Source organism: Heliconius melpomene, chromosome 13, assembly GCF_056956725.1.
Source record: "Heliconius melpomene rosina isolate 202511_hmr_F chromosome 13, ASM5695672v1, whole genome shotgun sequence".
Taxonomy (NCBI): domain Eukaryota; kingdom Metazoa; phylum Arthropoda; class Insecta; order Lepidoptera; family Nymphalidae; genus Heliconius; species Heliconius melpomene.
Window position 1 is genome coordinate 14,465,399 of NC_140401.1, and position 22,506 is coordinate 14,487,904.

Genomic DNA, 22,506 nt, shown 5'->3' on the forward strand with positions numbered 1-22,506 from the left:
ATGCAGTTTTTCAATGCCAAGCTATTGTTATTTGATGAGTTGTTTTTCGTGACGCCATTATAAAGAAGGCAAAGTCACCACGCATAATTTAATATAAAAATTGCAAGTTCCCCGACAGCCTTATAAATCTTTCCATTGTCATACTTAATTATCTCGTTATTTTATATTTATTAAGGAAATTTTGCATAATATATTTTTTGGTGTATTTTCTGTTTGTTTAAATATACTTAGCAAGCATACTTAAATTCATAAGTATTTAATGCACACTGTTTTTATTTTATTTTGTCTCTGATTCCAGTTTTTTTGGACGAAATAACTATTATACGGCTATTTATAATTATTTATTATATAAATTATATTTTTCATAATACATGCAACTTAGAACGTCTACTGCGGCACGCCTTTTAATGGAATGATGTGTGTTAATTATCGTTAACCTTAGGTACTAGTACTTTACTATTAAATTAATTAAAAATTTATTTCATTTAAATATATTTGTATGAATTATATTCGCTCTAAATTTTAAAAAGGAAGATAGGCAAGTTCTTTATTTAAATTGCCATCACGTATTTAGTTCTGTAGTGTCTGAAATTTAAATTTAATTATAGTATTTTATCTCCACTCAGCTACTGTGTTTTGATGCAACGAAAACTAATTGAAAAAATAAATACAAACGCGAAATTTTACTAATATAAACTATATTAGCGTAGTGTTGGGGCTCCGTTCTCTCTGACTAACCCGCTAGGGATAAAGCGTGAAGTTAAGTTATAAAATATATTAGTAAAATTCCCCTTTATATGACTGTTCATTGACAGAACCCATTGCCAATTACGTCAGAATAGTGTCACGACGGCGTTTGTAATTAAATCAAACGACCCATTAATATGCGAGTTAAGATTATCTTTTCGCTATAAAGATTATATTAGCTTGTAATATTCCATTAACTCAGTTTTGCCGTAGGTACGTTGTAGCAACGTAACGTTGTTACGTAAGTTTTTTAACGGTCCTCCTTTATCCGCTTCTTCTCATGTTACTCCATCCTAGTTAGGAGTAAATAGAGAGATACATCACTTTTTTTTCTAAATTCATTTCATACTGCTATAAAGATTTTTTATATTGATACTAATGTTGCACTTGCGACTTCGCCCGCGTGGACTACACGATTCTGGTTAATTATATTCTCCCATTTTGGGGCTTAGGCAAAATAAATGTTTTTTTACGATGCTACATTACACTTTGATAAACTTGACTTTATTATAATTAAATAGTCATATTCTATACATGTATAAAATTAAAAAAAATAAAAAGCCAAATTATATTTCACTTTTGAATAACTTCATATTGCAATATTAATCGATAGTTTTATATTATCTAAAAAGATTCTTTGGATTGAGATTTAAACCACCATCGTTTCATATATATACTAGCCTATATAATATACACCATAATGTGGTACACGTATGTAATGTTTTACATAATATATAGGTATCGAAAACATTACATACCCATAGATTACATAAAACATTACATAATTTAAAAAAAACCACAAGAGGCATAAGCTAATCACTGGACATTAGGAAAATTGTCAAGCCAACAAATGAATACTATCATTAGTACGGCCGACCTTGGTAACTGGGCCGAATATGTAAATTGCACGTTTACCCACTAAAGTCTACTTACTTACTGCTAACTTGGTGAATTTGCTAATTGAATTACTACGATAATGCTTGTGTACACAAATATCCGTATTACTTATACTACGTAGTGCGTACATGTGTTTGTACATAATTATGTGTATTCTGACGTTTGCTCTACGTTCAAGGCCAAGTTCAAGTCTAAGAAATAGGTATTTGCTTATATAAACGTTTTGTAACTGTTATATAGAAATGTTGAATTTCTATTAAATATTGAGTCGTTTTTCATGACTCGGTAGCATTTCAAGGCCTAATATTGACATGTATTTTATTGCTTTCTACGATTATATAAGTAACGTAGTAGATTATTGTAATTTTTTAGTTACAAATGTAAACAGCTATACCTTTGTTTTATGCCGTTGTCGTGACAGTTGTCTATTCAAATCTCATTTAAAGAAACTATATATAAGATTATAATTCTATTCTAATGGAAAAAAAACGTTCCATTACATTTATAGTACTTTACTGATTCATAAGGACAGCTTATTAATATTGGCATATTGAATTTGTAGATACAATTTTGCTGTCTACTAGTAATCTAGGCAGGCAATAAAAGTGCACTCTACATCCTAAGTGCCATACCGTTGTTGAGATTCTGCAGACATATCTAGTTAAAATAAGTGAAAGTTTATTCAATAAAAATCCTCTTTCCGTCTAAAATGCAATATTTTTTTACATTAAAAAGCTACTTCGCTTTCAAAAGCTCTAATATTATATTACGTATTCATGAGCTTAACTCTCGAGGATGCCCTCTTGCATACTACTCACAGTAGTGAGTAAGAGGAAAGTTGGTTCGCATGAGTCAAGTGGCCTATCAGTCACTTGCTCAGCTTGTTTAGAGAAACATCCTGTTTTACTCGTCCACTGATTTTACTAACCTTATTAATAGTTATAATGTGTGAAATTTGTAGGCTAATGTGAGAGAAATGGTATGTAATATTGCGTACAGTGAAGTGTTTGCGATATCGCAAATGTAAAAGGTAATTAATTAATGTGGGATCGCTGACGAGGTTTTTTTGATGCTCGGTGAAAATGGATATATAGATGGATAGATTATAGATAGATATATAAATAGATAGATTATTGAAATTGCATTAGGTGTATATGAAAACTTTCATGCAACCCCTCGCACTATGCAGGATACAAAGAGAGCCTTTTTATAATTGACATATTAAATTCTTTACTACATTAAAATATGAAAAGGAATATTATTATAAGTACAGGTTTTTTATAATATTTTTTTCCGCAAATTAAATCAACAATTATAAAAATAAATATTAAAAAAAAATATAGTCGATGGTAACATTGAATCCAATATGAAGGTTGCAATCGTTGCATGACACTTTTTATTATGCTTACTCAACTACGAAGTTCTTTAATCACTCAAAAGGTGCTTCAAAATAATTTTAATGATTTACATTTAATTCCAGTGGCAGTGTACATAGCGGGTGTCGTCGCGTCGGTCGGTGTGTCCGTTCTGGGTGTGTTCTGCATACTGTCTGTATTGCAACTGGCCATGATCTCCTCGAAGGAGCGTGTTGGCTTCAAATATACCAATCTGGTTATGACGAAACTAGCCCTAGCGCTACTTGCAAGTAAGTTTATATATATATTTTTGTATATGTCGCTTTGGTTTCCCATGCAAGGCATTTTTCAGAGTGGTTATTCGAGTAATTAAAAAAAAATGTAGTATGTGGAATGATCTGTGAAAAGCGGGGCTATGTCTCTCTCGGTCTCAATGCCAAAGTCCTAATTAATTTTCTCTAAAAATCGATTAGTCCCACCAAAATCGGAACGTCAGGCAAATCTGAAACACGTCAATGTCTTCTCTTGCTACTCTGCTTAGCGGGATAAAGCGTGAATTTAATTTAAAAAGTTATATTAATGTAATAAAAATAATAATTATGTAAAACTACTTAAGGTTGGTACTAGATTGTAAATTATAAGGAGTGACTCATAATGTAGGCCACAGGTACATTCATACTTAACTGCAATTGAAGAGCTAACACGCTATCACGCGATTGTCTTTTGTATTTAAACTTTATTTTTATATTTAATGCATGTTTGTTACAACAAAAATATTATGAATATCAATATATTTATTATAATTATAACAAAGCAGTAGAGTAACATGGGCGAGCAGAAAGAACTTCTAGAAGAAGACAAAAATCACTCTGTTCTCCGTTATCTAATAAATCCTAATATTAAAATCATTAATCGGCTACGAATCGTACCTTTAATTTATTCACAGATTTAAAAAACTCTTCTATAGTAATACTATATTTTTATTTATGTCTCGAGGTGTTTTAATTAGTCTTAATATTGTTATTGTACGATATAATAAAAACTGTGAAAACTATATTATTTATATATTTTCTATAGTATGGAAAAAGTCTACAATTTCTGGCGTGCGCGTAATATTCTCTCGTTAGCTAGACATCCGGCAATTATTGGAAAATGTTTAACAGTTAGAAACATTATCTACGACAATTTATTTGTACATTTTTCTTTTAAATAACAAGAATAATTTCTCATTGTGTATTATTGATAGGTATATTTAAATATATTTAAAATAAAAAGGGCTGGTAATACGTTTTTTGCGATTTTACATATTCAACTGTGTAGGCAGAGAGAGTAGTGTTATTTTTTAGTTTCACACTATAGCACTAAGGCAGAGGGAAACCGGGAACCTAGTGTCAAGACACTCCGTTCCCGTGCGAGGCAATGCGTGTTAAGTGGCGGAACTCAAGGCCGAGCGTTGTAGGGAACATAATAAACCAGTATTACACTACGTTCTTCATATAGTGACTTAAGATATAGGGTTTCGTCTTATCAGAACAATTTAATAAAAATATGTTATACATCGGTTACTATATGCACATTATTCATATAGATATTAACTTTTATTTCTCTCGTTAACTTTCCAGCCTTACTTTCAATAGCGGCAGCCGGCCTGTTCGCTGTGCAGGGCGATGACAGGGGCTTCTATCTTGTTAGAGGAGAAGCTTTTTATGTACAGGTAAACGAGCTGTTTGTTTTGTACAATTTTTGAACTATTAATAAGTAAAATAGAGGCTGTCGTGGCGGAGTGGCGCAAGCGTGTGACACTAAACGTGATGGTCGTGGGTTCGATTCCCACTCGTGGGAATGAGTTATTATTTATTAATATTTTTATTTCTTCATTCTGGTAACAAGGGAAAAGCGTGGCGTTTAGTTTCGGCACACAACAAACAATGCCTCGAAAATTGGGCGAAAAGTTAGATTAGAGTTTATTCAAGTTATAACATATTTGCTAAATATAAGTCAACTTATGGTATATTTTACTTGTTGTCTGTCTGTTTGCAGATAGTAGCTATAGTGATAAACTCAGCTTTATTCATAATGTCGTTGTACGATACGTTGTTCTCACGAAGATCTGGCGGTGATCCCACGAATCCCTTGAGTGAAACAGAAGGTGGCACGACTATAAATAATCCAGGATTTAAAGATAGTAGGGGTAAGTGATAAAAGAATGTTTTTGTATCCATTATATATACATTCTTTATTATTGTGTATGTATACAAATTTGTTGAAGTATTTTGCAATATTATTTCCATTTGTCACCCGTTGTCAATCTGTCAAAACAATGGCAGATTTCTTCCAAATAAATATCAATATTTAAAATGAATGAATAAATGTGGCTATCGTATACAAAATATTTTTATATTCTGGTCGTTTCAAATACAAGCCTGTTAAACCTAACGATCTCGTCAGCTTTATTTTATTAGTATAGATGTGTCTAAAAAGTTTTACAACTTCTATCTATGTATTTAGATTGTCAATTGTAATATTAAAAAAGTCAGTGGCCTTATTTTTTATAACTTTTTAAAATTTATATTCAATAAAATACATCCGCGGGATATATCGTATAAAACGATATTGTTATTTTTTTTTTTAAATAACGTGTGACAGTGTTAGGTAAATCTACTTAACCCGATAACCTCAGAAAGTGATGGTTCGACTTGAATTTTTTTTTTTTTGGATAATTCATTTATGGTGAAAGGCTATAAGATGTACTATGTACTAATACTACTAATTATATTATATAATTTAGTGTATACAAAATATATATGTATATTTCCAGGCATATCAATGACAGATGCGTCAGGAAAACCGTACAGCACAAACGGTCACGGCAGCGTTGCTTCAATGAACACAACGGCCACAACATTAACTGGTTTATCAGATGCCAGTACAATAACAAGATCTCCTTTAAGATCCTCCTTAAAAAAACCCAAGCCAAAGGAACCTGGTGCCTTGGGAATACAGAATCCAGGTTATTCTGGACATTCGCCACCGTTAAACAGAAATGGTAGTCAAAAGAAGGTACGCATACAGACACACAGTACTGAAGTTTAAGGTATTTACTTATTGAATTTTGTTTTGACAGGATTTTTTTTCTAAGTTATAGATTTTTGTTACTGAGAATTTTTTAATTAATTTTTTTATACTTATTAGAAAGATTAGTAAAAGTTCTGACTGATGTTATATGTATACACTGACAGGTTATTCATAATATTAAGAAAAATCGTTAATAATGTATGGTCGATTTTAAACATTTATTTGATTTGACCATTGAGTGGCTTGCTAAAAGATTTCTAATTGTTATTAAGTATCACGTTATTCTATTTAATTATGCAAGTAACATTTAATTTTATTGTAAAATTTTATAAATGGTATGGAGGCACAAAACTATAAAAATATGATTGAATTATAATATAACAATAATATATAGTTTAAATCATGTAAATGGTCTCTTTATTGTTTGACATTATGAAGCATACCATATTATCATCAAAAAATATTTCAGTTAAAAATATTTTATTCCATGTTGTATCCCATATATATAGCAGATATAGAAGGATAGGCAAAGGGAACGTAGTGACAATGCACTGTTCCCGCACGCACCCCTCAATTTTCGAGACATTGCTTATTGAGAGGCAGAAGTCAAGGCCGCGCTTTGTCTTGTTAGCGAACGAGGAAATAAAAATGATTCATTCCTCCAAATGTCAATCAAACCCACGATCCCACTAAAGTTTGTTTCTACAGAATCTCATATCTCAGTCTAATAATCTCGATTCATATAAAAGTGTATAAATAGTGTTAAAGTTTTAATTTTATAAAAACATAGTCATTAGTAGTACTATAGTTACGTTTAAGTTTAATATAAGTTAGTATAAAAGATCTATTCTCTTATATAAATTAGCACAGAATTAGTTTTAGCTTTTTTTCTTTTATTTATATTGACTATTCCATTTTATAGATAGAATTTATTTTGTATGAACATAATTTAGAAAGTATAGTTTTTTTAATATTATAAATCAACCATACAAGTATTTACTTTACTAAACTATTATTGGATAAAATAATTATACGAGTTTTCCATACATATTTGTTCTGACAAAGATAATAAATAATTTAGTTATTATTGACACAGATAAAAAAACAATATAATTCAAATTGTAAATTATGTATAACCTATGAATTTGATTTAGGAATAGTTTTTCAAAAATTAAGTATAATTACACTTTAATGTAATAAATTGGTATTTTATATAAAACTGCAATTTAAAAAATGGCACAGATCAAATATATGTTTAAGTTAAATTTAAAAATCAATGTTTTTATTGTATATTTTGTTTGAACATAGTTCTAAATGTTTATAATTAGTATACATTTGTATATAATTATTACTTATATAAGCACAAAGTGTTTTTTTACGTACAGAATAAAAATATTTTTACTTTTATATTCTAATGATGACCACAAAATATTTTGTTTTTATAATACTTTATTAAATAAATTACAAGCAGTCTTCAGTTTTATGTCACGTTATGTAACTGAAAAGTGAAAAATTACCTTACTAAACTAAACAAAACATTCCTAGGGAACGACTGAAGTTAGGTTACGAAATAAATACGGTAAAAATTACCTATCTCTTAATAAATTTATTAAGTAAGTTACATACTATTACAATAATACAGACACAAATATGGGGCATTTACTTATTTTTTTTGCAAAGAAATGTTCTTTACGAATTTATCTTGGTTAGGTTAGGTTAGTCTTTCTGTTTTCGTCATCTGGATAGGATAGACAGTCATAGGCGACGAAAATGTTATTGTTATAACTTCTAAACTCGGCTTAAAGTTGAAATTATTCGTTTCAGTATAATAGCCTTGAATATTTTTTGGTAATTGAATATTTTGAATCTTATCTGACAATATTTTTAATTGATTAATGAATATTTTTTATTATTTTAATTATTTTGAATACCAAGTAAGACGAAACGACAAAAACAAAGACTGCCTGTAATTACTTAACTATATGTTATTTTCATTTACCCAAATTAACTTTGTCTGAATGCAATATATTTATGCAATATATAATTTTAATATTAGCCAATGTATATATAAATAGATATGTTAGAAGAACCCACCAGGCTCATCCCAAGACCATCACAAATAGGTTATTTGTATAGTGGAACAATTATTATGAATCACGCATTATTTGTATGAATGAATGATGTATTAGAGAAATTTTATTATGTATTAAAAATATAGTTTTTATTTGTAACTCCATATGAACTAAGTATAAATCTAAATATTTCAAATAAGATAATTTTTTGACTAAATATTAATATGAAATATATACAAAATTATACAGAAAGACACTCAAAGTACCTACATATATAAAATCGGTAAACATAGCTGCTATTCATTACTTGGCCTTCAAGATCTACAAAAAATATAATTTTTATGTAATTTCTAATAGGAACACTTTCCTACATTAAAAATATATGTATAATTTATACTGCAACAATGCAATTTTCAAGCTATTTCAATAAAAAGGTACGTTGTGCCTTTTCCTTTAAATGTGTGCCTTGTCTTTTTGTCTCTTTCTCCTAAATGTATTATTTTAGTAAAAAAGTATTTTTGTATGATTTGTCCATTTATATATAACTTCATGGTATATTGTATCTGTATGAAAAACTATAATGTATAGTATTTTTCTTTAGATACTGAATCTCGATAATTATTTGAAAAGTACCATCTCAATCAAGATTGAAAGTAATTTAACTCAAAGTTGTTTAATTTTAGATGGTTTCCTAGAGTTGTAAATTCAAATTTTGCTATAATTATTAATTTATATTTTTTTACAAAAATGTGTCAACAAGACTTTAAAAACTTTAATTTTACTAAAAACTGACTATAAAAAGCTAAAGTTACAGAACTAAGATTCTACGGCGATTTGTATGAAACTTTTTTTGTAGTTCAATTACTTTCATTCTGTAATTGTAATATTATAAGTTTGGTTTTATATTAACATTAAAATATTTTATATCCGTCCAAATTCTGGTCCAGTTTTGGTTTGTTAGACCTTAATGTAGTCTTAAGTGTGAAAAAAAATATTGTTATTTGTAACCGTATGCAAAGCAAATGTGTTTTTAATCTAATTAGATTTTGAGATTGAGTCCCATATTATTTTATTTGCCATAATAATTGTATGTGTTGTACGGCTTTAGATCTAAACTTATTAAAATTATTTCATCAGGAAATTTGCAAAAAATAGCGTTTAACTTTTAGAAGACTTCCAAAAGCTTTTCAAAAATTCTATATTTAAATTCTAAAACAAGCAATTACAAAAACAATATTATAATGATTAAATTGAAAGAAATGACAAACAAATATTTTAAAAGTCTTGAAAAAATAAAAAAAAATGCACTAGCTTCACAAAGGTATATTTTTATAGTATACGCCTTACGACACATGTACAATGATTGCTTCAAATCTCAAAATCAATGAATTTACGTTTAAAAATATATACTAATCCGTCCGATGTTCGAATACTTAAATAATTTATGTTTTATTGACATTTATTAGATTCTTATAAATAAATAAAACAAGTAAGAAATTTTATTCATTACTTTATTTTGCTACCCATTTAATAAAAAAATGACTCACTGTTGTGGTAGATTGTTAATCCTAATAAACTATTGAGCTTGTTTTTTCTTTTTACTTTTAAGCAGTCGGGGGTTATTGTTTTTTAAAATTATTTTTTATTTTATTTTTATTTCAGAATAAATAAAAATATATAGTCATTTTAAATTTATAATTATATATCAATTTATTTCAATATGCAATTTAGGTTAATAAAACAAATTAAAGTTATACTAATAACTAATATTTTTATGTACTTAAAGTACAAATTTAATTTTGTTTTATATGTTTAACATGTATTATTACTTCTTTCATGTTTTTTTAACGAATTTTATACTGACAATTGTTTTTTTTAATATAAAAATACGTGAAGCCTAACGTAAAAGGAAAGAATACAAATATGTGTAAAAACTTCTACATCCACTTCTTGCTTCCATGTCAGGTGCATATATATATTAACGCGCTCACAAATGTCTAAATGGAACTCAACAGTAGATTGACTGTTTATGCCTTGGTCCCTGTCCCTGGTCTGGACACCTGTTTTCAATACTCGTAGTTAGTTCGTTAATACGTCCAAAACGAGGTCGCGTCGTCAGCTATATAAAAATCTGTACGTGAACCGTACATTCGTACTATTCGTACCTTTCAATAAAAGGCGTAAAAAAAGATGATGACTAGGTTAACGGTGACATGGGTTCCACACAGGGCAACCTCATTCTGATCAGGCAAAAAAGAGTTCATCACACAACATACAACCATCTATATCTGATTTAGAATCCACAGTTAGTTTTAATTGGAGATCACCACAGAGCTTAATAAAGTTGGGTTTTTCGGGAATTCGTTTAATTTTGTACAAAAAAGACCAAGTATTCGAGTACTCATTTAACTGCTGAAATCTTTCATTAACTGAACTTAATGAAGCATCTAAAAGACAGTTGAAAAATTCTACTTCAAATTTCCTTTCTGGAGAAATAATAGGCTCGTCGCGGGCAGTTTCATCAGCTTGACGCTTTAAAAATCGGATTACTTTTATGGGCTTAAACACAGGCTCAACTTGTAGTTCATCAGCCAATTCCTTTTCAAAGTCAAAGTCAAAGTCAAAATATCTTTATTCCATAAAAATGCTTAACATTCACTTGGACATGTCATAAAAGATAAAAAATGCAAAACAAAATAACCAAAAAAAAATGTGCAATATTGACTTGAAAAAAGCCCGTTCAAATGGTTGAGCTCATGAGAAGATACAGGCAAAGAAACTCATGGCCACTCTTTTTAAATGCCAACATTTGTTATAAATTACAATTAACAATTTTACCTTAGAAATAGAGCAACTCATTTCCAAACATCTTTATCGCGAACATAATCTTTAACAGAGTAATAAGCTTTTTGGCAGAGCCTGTGCTTTACCACTTTTTTAAATTTGTTCAGTGATAAATTAACCACGTCGTTTGGAAGTTTGTTATAAAAGTGTATACTTTGACCTACGAATGAGTGAGACACTTTATGGAGCCTAGAGAAGGGCACAGCAAGCTTATTTTTATTTCTTAAATTATATTGATGGAGGTCACTGTTTTTATTAAATTTATTAATATTCGTATGCACGTATGTTGTCGTAAATATATTGGGAGTGTAGTGTGAGGATGTTAAAGTCTTTGAATTTATTCCTTAGTGACTCCCGTGGACCCATTTTATAGACTGCTCGGACAGCCCGTTTTTGGAGCACAAAAATGGTATCTATGTCAGCGGCACTGCCCCAAAGTAATAGGCCGTAAGACATAATGCTATGAAAATAGCTGAAGTATACTAAACGCGCGGTGTCAACATCGGTCAGTTGACGAATCTTACGGACAGCATACGCTGCCGAACTAAGTCTACCAGATAAAGTTTCTATATGCGGACCCCATTGTAACTTAGCATCTAATGTTATACCTAAGAAAACAGTTTCATTAACTACTTTAAGTTCCTTATTGTTCATCAAAACCCTGGTTTCTACTTGTTGAACATTCTTAGTAAAGAACCTGATACATTTAGTTTTACTACTATTTAAAAGCAAGTTATTGGCACTAAACCAGTGTAATATCCTAGAAAGAGCATTGTTTACATCGTCAATTTCTAATTGCCGTCTATTAACCTTAAAAACTAAAGATGTATCATTTGCAAACAACACCATTTCACAGATATCTCTCATAAGGTGAGGTAAGTCATTAACACGTTGAGCGCCATGTCAGCCATCGGTGGCTGACACTAGACTTTCCGTTTAGGCCGCGTCAGCCATCGGTGGCTGACAGCGTGTAACATGAGAACTATAAAATTTTACACTATTTTACGGAATTACAGAAAATTTATTTAAAATTTACTTAATTTGGTATCATTACAGAATTAATGGGATTCATTGTAACATGTCAAACATAAAAATGGTTTTCTTCACAAGTATCACAAAATGTTACAACACGCTTGGTCTTCCTTCTTGCCATCACTCTATCATCTTCTCTTACATTTTTGTCATAACATAATTTACAGTACTTTCGAACTTCAGAGACTTTTCCCGATTTTCTTTCAAGTTTGTGTTTTTTTCGGATCTTCTTGCAATTCTGCTCCTGCAGTGCCAGCGCGTGGCCTGAACGGGATTGCTGAAGAAATACGCGTGGCGCTCAACGTGTTAATGTACAAAAGGAACAAAAACGGACCCAGAATAGAGCCTTGTGGCACCCCCAATGCTACAGGTGACCCGTGTGATAGTTTCCCGTTGACATTTACCTTTTGAATCCTATCACTTAAATAAGAAGTGAGAAGATCCAAAGCAATGCTTCTTATACCTTTGCAGTTAAAATGGCCTTTTGAAAGCCTGTATTTCTATATTCTACCAAAAAAGTGCAGCATTTTTTTAACATTTCTGTGCATTTACTGATATCTATGTCTGGTGATTGCAGGGATTTACTAATAACGTTAAATTGAAAAAGTATATCATACCATACAATCAATGAAACTATAAAACTAAAATCTTTTAATTGTTCAGCTAGAGTAAATAGCCTCATGAGAGACATGAACATCAGTTTTTTGAGTTTCTATTGCCAAAGTAATTAGAGCGTCATGAATTTCACTAATTTGGTATCGGACTGCTTTGACACTGCTTACTCTTGCTTCCCAACGTGTGTCACTGAGTTTTTTTATAGTATATAATCTCAAACGGTCGGTTAGAATTTTCCATCGATTAATATAAGCTAAAACAATGTGAACAACCTCTGAAGTACCCCAAACAACGTGATTGAAGGTACATAAACAGCTAAGGGACTTACTTATGTCTAGAATTCTCCTTTGAACCCCGATATTTTTTCCTTTCATATTCGCCCCGTTGTCATAACCCCTACAGTCATTCAATTCAAGTCCGTTTTTATTTAGAACATCAATAATAACTTCAGTTAGTTTTCCACCAGTCTACTCACTTACAGGTAAAAATTCTACATAATACTCCTTTACTGATATTTTACCGTCATCTGATGTTAAATCAACAAATCGTATTGTCAATGAAAGTTGTTCTATGTTACTAACATCCGGTGTACAGTCAGCTATAATAGAACAATATTTTGATTTTTTTGCGCGGGATATTATTTCTGATTTCACCTTTTCGCCCATCAGCTGTATTAACTCGTTTTCTATACCTTTCATAGCTAATCGCAAGTACTCCTGCATTACTGGATCAAATTTGGTTATTAATTGTACTAAGCTCAAAAACTTTCCTTTATTTGGCGTATATAATTTCTCAGACTCTCTAAATGCTATATTGTTTTCAGCTAAATGAGATGTAATATGGGTCAATCTAGACAAAACATTATTCCATCTTATAGTTTCCTTTTTAAGCAAATATTGCTCTTGGTAATCTATTGTTTTGCTTACTTTTAAACGTAGTTCGGTTTCAATCCACGTAAGGTAAAGGCTTATGTAAAGTGCTATTTTCGTGAGTTTTTAATATTTCAGATAAATGTTTCCAGTTGTTACGTCCGTCACATACTAAACGCGACGTTGAGCTGTTATCAAACAGGCGGCAACAAAAACAATAAACTCGATCCTTTAAAATGGAGTACACTAACCAACGACGCTGAATCGTTTCATTGTTTGCTAATTTCTTTATGAAATGACAATTAGAGAAATGTCGGCCATTATCATTTTTCGGATAATTATCAAAGTGAGTTTGCAGTGGGCCATTAGTTATTATATAATCAATTATTTTGCTATTTTGAATGACTGGCCAAGTAGCTGGATCTGCTATATTCGGGACAATAGTCTCAACGTCATTTAGTCTATGTATTTGTTGTTCACTAACTACAGAGTCATCCTGGGCAGTATCTGTGATTGTACTACAACTTGCTTCCTCACTTTGAGACTTTTTATCTATAATCTCTTGAGTAGCTACCCGATCTGACTTAACAGATAGAGGCTTCACTGCCGTTGCATTCGTTTGTATTGCAGATGTTGGTCAATTTGTTGCATATTAAATGTTTCATAGATTTAATAGCTTTAGTACTTATATCGTCCACACCAACACTACAGTTTGAATCAAGTTTGCTAATAATATCTAAGATTTCTTTTTCAGTACATGGCTCAAATGATGATATAGTACTTGATAAAAAGTGGTTCTCGGCACAGTATGATGATAGTTGTCGTGGTAATGTTTAGAGATTTGGTTAGCCAGTTGTGGTCCGATATTCGCAAAATATTCGTTAAGCGTTTGACATATAATATTTGGATCTGTCTCCAACTGAGTATTAACTTCCAGCTTAGAGGGAAAACTATTTTGTGTAAATTTGTTATTAGCTAAGGTATTAACTAATTTCCATATCTTCTTTGGTTTGGTACTGCATTTAATAAACTCTTTGAAATGATACCGATCTCTTGTTTCTTGAATTAATTTAGATACATATTGTCTTTTCTTGATAAAATCCACTTCTAACGTATCGTCATTTGGATTGTGTTTGTATTTCGCCCATGAAATATTTCTTTCATTAATCTGAGTAATTACCTCTTTGTCAATCCAATCTTCCCGCGGAGTATTTTGTATCTTTGTTTTTTGTTCTTTGCTAGTATTTAGACATAGTTTTATTGTATTTTCTAGTTCGGTATAGTCTTTGATTATTTTTGGCATTCTTCCACTTTATTATAAAATTCTTTATAGTCTATAGCTTCATATTGATAATATGTCTTTGGTGGTGGCTTTGTCTTATTTATTTCCACATAGATTTGCTTATGGTCAGATAGTGAAGAGTTAATTATTATCATATTAAAAGTATATTTCGTTAGATTAGTACTTACATGATCTATTATTGATTTTCTAGTATCGCAATCCCTTGTGCAGTGAGTATTTTTTATTTAATTAATAATTTTGTGCCCAGATCCTTTAAGCAATTCTTTATAATTTTTAGTTTTACTATCTTTCCTTAGCAAATCAATGTTGAAATCTCCAAATACTATTGCTCTACGTCTACGATACAATTGCGATTCATATTATTCACAGAAGCTGTCGTTCGTGTTTCCAGGATTGTAAACAACTCCCAATTTCAGGCCATATTTTTCCAGTTTTATCCACAAAAAGTTATTTCCTCCAACGTATTTACTCTCTGATAAGCTATGCTTTAAGTCATTTTGAATGTATGCGGACACTCCACCATCAAGTGAATCATTTCTTATATTATAGTAATGTGTCTAGTTAGGAAGTGCCTTCTATATTGATTCTGGTGTCGTTATACATGTCTTTTCCCGTTAAATTTTTGTCTAGTCCAGGGGTTCCCAACCTTTTTCAGCTCGCGGCGCAGTTACAAGTTTGGTATTTTTTCACCGCGCCCTACCCAAGCTAGTTCGCTATTAGAAAAAGAAACAGTCGAAAGTAATAGATAATTTTAAAGCCTTTATTTCCGAGCTCTGACATTTTACATATTTAAAACTAAAAAACACTTAAAATAAAATCACAATAGGTCTCTCAGTTCGGTATGCCTTGTGGCATAGGCCTCCTGCAACTCTTTCCGCTGATGTCTGTCTGCCGCCACTCTTATCCAGAGGGGACCTAACGTCGTTTTCAGGTCATCGTGCCATTTCTTGGGTACCAAATTATTACCTGTTTACTCCATTTTTCCTTTCTACACCTGAGCATATGTCCAGCCCACCTCCAATTTAATTTATCAATTCGAGTCAGGATGTCTGTTAATTTCGTTTTTTGTTTGATGTCTATACTTCTCACTTTGTCCCTTAGTTTTAATCCTAGCATGCTTCTTTCCATGCTTTTCTGACATCTTGCAAGTTTTTCCCTGTGGCATTTTGTCAAAGCCCAGGTTTCGCAGCCATATGTAAGCAGGGTAAGATACAGGTATCAAAGGTCTTCTTCTTGATTTTAATGCCTATTTCCTTGCTTTTCGTGATCTCTTTTAAAGCCCAAAAGGCTTTCCAGCCTGTTGCAATTCTTTTATCAATTTCTTTTGACATTTGGTCTTATAACCTTGGTGATATGATTTGGCCAAGATATACATATAACTCTTCATATTCGAGTTTCTGTCCATTTACGGTTATGTCTATTATGTGCATTAAAAAAAAAACAAAAATGTTTATTGTTCGGACAACACATGATCCATATATGTTAGTAATTATACAATAAAACTAATAGTGACATTGTAATGTCACACATATGCCGGATCAGCGGACAGTCCCCACTGTCGGCGATGGCCTTCAGGACACTGTTGCGGCTGCCGCGCACTAGCCTTAAAAGAGAGCTTGCTTTCTTACGGAAAATGGCCGGGAAACTGTACACCCCTGCGTGCGCGAACATACTCGAGTCGCTACAGTACCGCAGCAGCCCCAGCAATGCCCTGAAGGCGTTATTGTACTGAACATGCATCGCGCTGTAAGACCTCTGAGTATAGTTGACCCACAGACTGCTCGTATAAAAAGAAGTGCAGTAGGCTTTTAAAAGCGTGATCTTCACTGCAGTTGAGTAACGAGCAAATCTGCGACCCAACATGTTCGGCCTGATCGACAACGCCCTGCGCTCTCGCTCAATATCTAACTCATCCCTTAGGTCTTCTGTGACAATGTGGCCCAAATACTTGAATTGGTGTACTCTAGCAAGATTCCATTAAACTTAGTTGAAGGCATTGCATTTGTCATCATCTTGGAAGAAATAGATACCTACACCCAAATAGGATCAAAAATTAAAACATCCACAATATGAAATTTAATTTTATTTATTTAAATGAGAAAATAACAATAAAGCCATAAGAATAATAAAGTACGACAGTTCTTAGTCAATTCAGTGTGACGGTTGAGCTTGGTGGTCTCCGCACAGTTTCTCAAAGCGAGGAACAAAGGAGGACTGCTACTCTCATTTCTTTCTCCACATTGATCCGAGAACGATATTTGTTCTTTATTACAGCTGCAGCTGAAAATCCAGCTTCACATAAATATGATGTTGCAAACGGAATGAAAATTCTTAAAGTTTTTGAAGTTAAATTTGGATATTCATATTGAATTGATAACCAAAACGCTACTAAATCGGAACTGTTAAATTTTGTTTTAAGGCTTCTGTCGCAAGAGTGCTCAATAAGACTTTCTTTATCTTGCGATGTGAAGCCTAGTGGAGTTTGTGAATGGAAAGGATCTTGAATCCACGAAAATTTTTCGAGGTCACCATCTGCAAAGTACTTCGAAAACCATTCGGTTAGGTTCGATGGGTGTTGCGTGAAAAGGGCCGTCAGATCTTGCGAGACAACCACTTCATTAGATGTCGCATATTTATAAAGTTGTGGGAAGCAATCTTGACCGCCGCCATCATTCATTTTTTAATCCACAACTGCAGTTTCATTTTAAATGCCGCAATCCTCTCCAATAGCTTTCTAATGTGCATATTGTTGCCTTGCAAGGACATATTCAAATTGTTTAGCTTCTCAAATATATCGCACAAATATGCTAGTTTAAGCAAGAAATCTGTTTCAGTGAAATATTTGGCGTATTCATGACATTCTTGCTGTAAAAAAGTGCTCAATTCTTCGTGTAATGCGAATACCCGAAACAAGACATTCCCACGCGAAAGCCATCATGAATTACAGTAATACAGCAGTGCTGTATGTTCAGCTCCCATATCGATGCATAGTTTTTCAAAAAACCTGGCCTTTAGAGGCCTAGTTTTTATGTAGTTTACTGCACCAATTACACATTTCAGTACTTGGTATAGTTCCGAGCTGATTGATTTTGATGCTAGAGCTTGAACTATGAGATGCTATGGATGAGGTATTCGTAAAATAATGGCTCATAGTATTCGGTGCTCTTTTACGAATAAGCACTTGGATTCCCCCATACCTACCGGACACATATACCGACACAGTTTTGCCAATCCAAACCATTTTCTACGATAAATTTTTCAAGAATTTCAAACAGGTCTTGGGCCTTCGCATTGTTATAGGGTCCCACGCGGATGTCTTTTTTAAAAAAAGATTTATTAATTATAAAGGATATTTATTAATTATAAAAGGATATTTATTAATTAATTATAATTACAATGGGACCCTTAAGCTACCGCACTCGTCAGTCGTTAGATCCAGACTGACTTTGATACTCCTCTCAATCTGAGAGACTCGCAAAAGATGCTGACAGGGAAATACGGAATTACAGGAGTAAGGGTTAATACATACAGGGCTAGTATATAACAGCCCCCGGGATAGGAGTAAACTTACCCCAGAAGGGTTAAATTTATGTGACTGTGGTTCGGATACTGGGTAAGGGAATTGGAATTCTGGCGGATTCGACATCTTCGGAGAGTTCCCCAGAATTGTTACAAATATTTAGACATTTTCTAGTTTTTATAAACTTAAGAATTAGAATTAGGACTATAATTATAAGTGTGATGCATATTATAATTGTGGTATATGAATAATAATGTCCACAATGTGTGGTTTTTTAACTAAACCGTCCAACTCCATTATAACATGGTTAATATCGACATTATATTGAGATGAAATGGAATCAAGGTTAATATGCGTTAAATTATAAGTATGAAGAATATAAGGTTTTGATTTTAAAAGTTTTTCTGAATTACAATAAAAATCATTTAATAAATTGAAATTAGTAACAATTGGTCGTAATTTTTTTGGTATTACCTTTTGTATTTTTTGGTATTAACCTCGAGTCTTTCTAATATGCCATACAATTTATAGGTAAATTTAAAATTCCTGTGCCAGATATTTATTCATTTATTTAATATTTCTTTAATATTTGAATTTTCAGTCAATAGATATTTTAGACAGATTTGTAATTACATAAATCCATTTCTTATTAGACAATTTAAAAGATAAAGCTAACAATGTACTCTATATTATATTCAGAATTTCATTAATTTTTGATTTTAAATATAAATTATCGGATAATAAACTTAAATTGTGCTGTGCGCGAGATAGAGCATCAATTGCGTAGCTTAATTGCTGCTCATTTGCATTAAATTTGTTTAAGGTCTCTTTTGCAGAAGAAAGAGAGGAAGTAGTGACCAAAATATTTTCTTTAATTAATTTGGACAACTGTGTTTGGTCATTTTCTATGGTTTCAATGGCTTAATTTTCGTCCATAGTTCCGAATAAATGCTTAAAAACTGTGCCCACACCACTAATCCAAGCCGACCTTTTTGATCTAAATTTAATTAAATGTGAAATGGATTCGAAGTCGCGAATTAAGTCATTATATCTAACTAAAAGCGACTGGTGCATCTTGAGACATTCGATATTAGTATAGAGAGCACTTTGTTTACATAACAGCTTAGAGGTAAGTTCAAGTTTTTTATCTGAGGTTCCATGTATGAAATATCTATAGGAATTACTACGTTTAAATAGCCATCTATTAATTTAATTGACCCGATGGGGTCGAAATATATACCGGAAGTATTCGTAGAGGTTTCGATGATGGCTTCCTGTGCAGAGGATAGAAAACTGCAAGCAAGCAATTTTAAATGTAACTTAATTAATATATATTATTTATTTATTCTAAAATAACGGTAAAAATACTTAATAAAATATGTTATACATTATACGTGCAGAGCTTAACTACTTTTGACGAGCTAACTTGACCTCATCAAAGTGATGGGTTACATGTCGTCGATTAATTAAGAGAGCTAGGCTATTCCTGCCATTTACCTTTATTATCTTATAAGGCCCTTTCCATATAGGGGAAAGGGCTTTACGCATTCGAAAATGATTTTTTAAGTAAACATAGTCACCAGCATGATAACTAGTTGGTCGAGTTTGCTTATCATAGTAAGCTTTGGAGGACTCTTTGGATTTATTTATATAATCAACAGTTTGATCACGCGTATATTTAAGACGATGTTGTAGCATGCTAACATAGTGCGGGTAAGTCGCGTCTAAAGCAGATTCATAAATGGAATTTGGCAGTATTGGCTTATGTCCGAATAATAGTTCGTATGTATGGAGTATAATTAGTGGTGGAGTGAACTGCTGTATTATAAGCTAGCATATACAAATATGTAGGCCAGTTGTCTTGTTTTTCGGATATGTATGATTTTAGATATTCTTTCAACGTGGAATGACTACGCTCTAAGGCTCCTTGTGTTTGAGGATGGTAAGGAGACGACCATAATTGTTTTACTTTAAGGAATTTACAGGTTTCTTTGAACATGTCGGCAGTAAAATTGGTACCTTGATCGGTAAGGATAGTTTTAGGGATGTTGAATAAGGATATAAAATGAAGTAAGCACTCGCTGGTTTCCTCCGCTGTGGTACTACGAATTGGATATGTTATTGAATATTTTGTTAAATCATCCTGAAGAGTAAGGATATATTTAACTTTGGCAGTGCCAGATTCAGGAAGAGGTCCGACTATGTCGAGTGAAAGTCTCTCGAAAGGAGAAGTAGATGTACTGGTTAAGATATTTTGAAAGGATGGGTTTCTGAACTGTACTAGCGAGGTCATATGCATTATTACAATTTATTATGAAAGAATTAGCGGTTTCCCTACTGCCATCATAAGGTTTAATAAACTTGAAGAGTGTGTTTAAGTCCATCTCTACGGATAAAATAGCTGGTCCAGTCACCTTAGGGGATGTTACGGGTTTTTTTGACTCTGCACTACAAGGCAACTCCGGAATGTATATATTTAACTTTTCGTCTTCCTCCTTTTTTGTTATTTTAGGCATAACTAATATATTATTATTGGCAATACATAATTATTTTATACACAAATTTATATTGAACATTAATGATGTATTATAACAGATCCCTAAAAAATTCTGTGCCTACATACCGTCGTAACGATACAACGGGATAAGAGATGCATTCCGGACAGCCAGGCGACGCTTCGACGCAATGATGATGGGGACTTAAGTTGTGGATATTTCTATAGATGGAAGGATGCTCAGGGTAATTGCCAGGATACGTCTTATCAGCCCTCAGGATACTAGTTACACTTCACTTTCGAAACACGGTTCTTGATATATATATTTTTGTCTATAATTATTATAGAAAAGGGAATACGATAGTTCACTTCAGGATATTTTCTGGCGAACTGGAAATTTCCGTAATCCCACCGCTGCCACCAAAATGTTATAGGGTCCCACGCGGATATCTTTTTAAAAAAAGATTTATTAATTGTAAAGGGTGTGGCTTGATGAAGCATCGACTTGCGCTCGCGCATAGGTCAAACCGGTCGGTCAGTCGTTTCTTGTAAGACACGCGAAGCGCATGACTCTCGCTTGCTTGCCGCTCGGTTTCTTGTATCGCTAACGCTACGTGCTTCATTTACTTAACACACATTCTATACTGGTGACCCCTAGTTTGGACAATGTCTGTTGAGAAAACGGTGAAAAGCGCAACCGGACCACGCCCGGCAACCAGTGCTGGGGCACGGTCGATAGAAAATGTCGATGTGTTTCGTGTTGGTGTCAAGGTGCCACCATTTTGGCCAGAGGAGCCAGATATATGGTTTGCTCATGTAGAAGGACAGTTTGCGATATCTGGAATTACTAGTGATGTGACTAAATTTAATTATGTAATTGGACATCTCGATAATCAACATTCCAGGGAAGTGAAAGATATTATCGTAAATCCACCACCGACGGAAAAATATGAAAAATTAAAGTGCGAATTAATTAACCCTTAGTAGCCTGATTTACGCGAGTCTTCTTTTTTAAATATTACTGTATTTGTTTGAGGGTCTAGATGAAGGGAAAAATAGCTAAATAAATCACAATATTTATTTTACATATTTATTTAAAAAAAAAAACAGGTATCAATTTTGATACTTCAGGCATTATGGCCATAAAGAAATCTTAAATGACCTATGCATGAAATAATGCGAAACATCGATTGTTTTTATTATCGCATAACGATACTTTGCATTTTTTACAGAACCAGGAGGTAAGTTTCCTACAATTACTAAATTTACATTTATTCCTAGACTCCATAAATATTTTTTCATGGCCAATACAATCGGAACGCACGTCAGTTGGGGGTAGTACTTGTGCACCTGTCCGGGGTTTTTTAGAGGGTACTGTATTGTCTTGTTGACTGCTGGTACTGGGTCTGCCTCTTTTATTTTTTGAGTGACTTTGATATCTACATAAAGTATCGGCAAGCTCAGTTCGAAAATCTGCTAACTTCATAATATTCTTCTGAAGTTTTCCTTTCCTTGTGTTTACCTTTTTGTACAGTACCCAAGCATTGATGACAGTCATGTCTAACAAGTGGTAGAAGAGCCTCGTTGTCCACTTTCTCGACTTTATGCGGATGCGATATCGACCAATGAAGCTATCCATCAAATCAACGCCGCCCATGTGTGCATTATATTCTTTTACAACCC

General features: G+C 32.5%; 1 protein-coding gene and 1 long non-coding RNA gene across 2 annotated transcripts in view; one reads left to right on the forward strand and one right to left on the reverse strand.

Moving 5' to 3' along the window:
- Positions 1 to 9,648, forward strand: part of LOC146533076 (uncharacterized) — a 31,791-nt gene extending 22,143 nt beyond the window's left edge. Inside the window, exons 4-7 of the mRNA XM_085196474.1 lie at positions 3,125 to 3,289; positions 4,622 to 4,713; positions 5,040 to 5,190; positions 5,818 to 9,648. Of these exons, the coding sequence (XP_085052600.1) occupies positions 3,125 to 3,289; positions 4,622 to 4,713; positions 5,040 to 5,190; positions 5,818 to 6,092 (683 nt within the window). The 3' untranslated portion in view covers positions 6,093 to 9,648. The remainder of the gene's footprint in view (positions 1 to 3,124; positions 3,290 to 4,621; positions 4,714 to 5,039; positions 5,191 to 5,817) is intronic.
- LOC146533077 (uncharacterized) lies at positions 9,641 to 21,794 on the reverse strand. Its single transcript, XR_014878653.1, has 2 exons — positions 12,486 to 21,794; positions 9,641 to 10,744 (listed from the first exon to the last, which is right to left on the reverse strand). It is a non-coding gene; the product is annotated as an uncharacterized LOC146533077 (long non-coding RNA).
- Between the last annotated feature and the right edge of the window lie 712 nt (positions 21,795 to 22,506).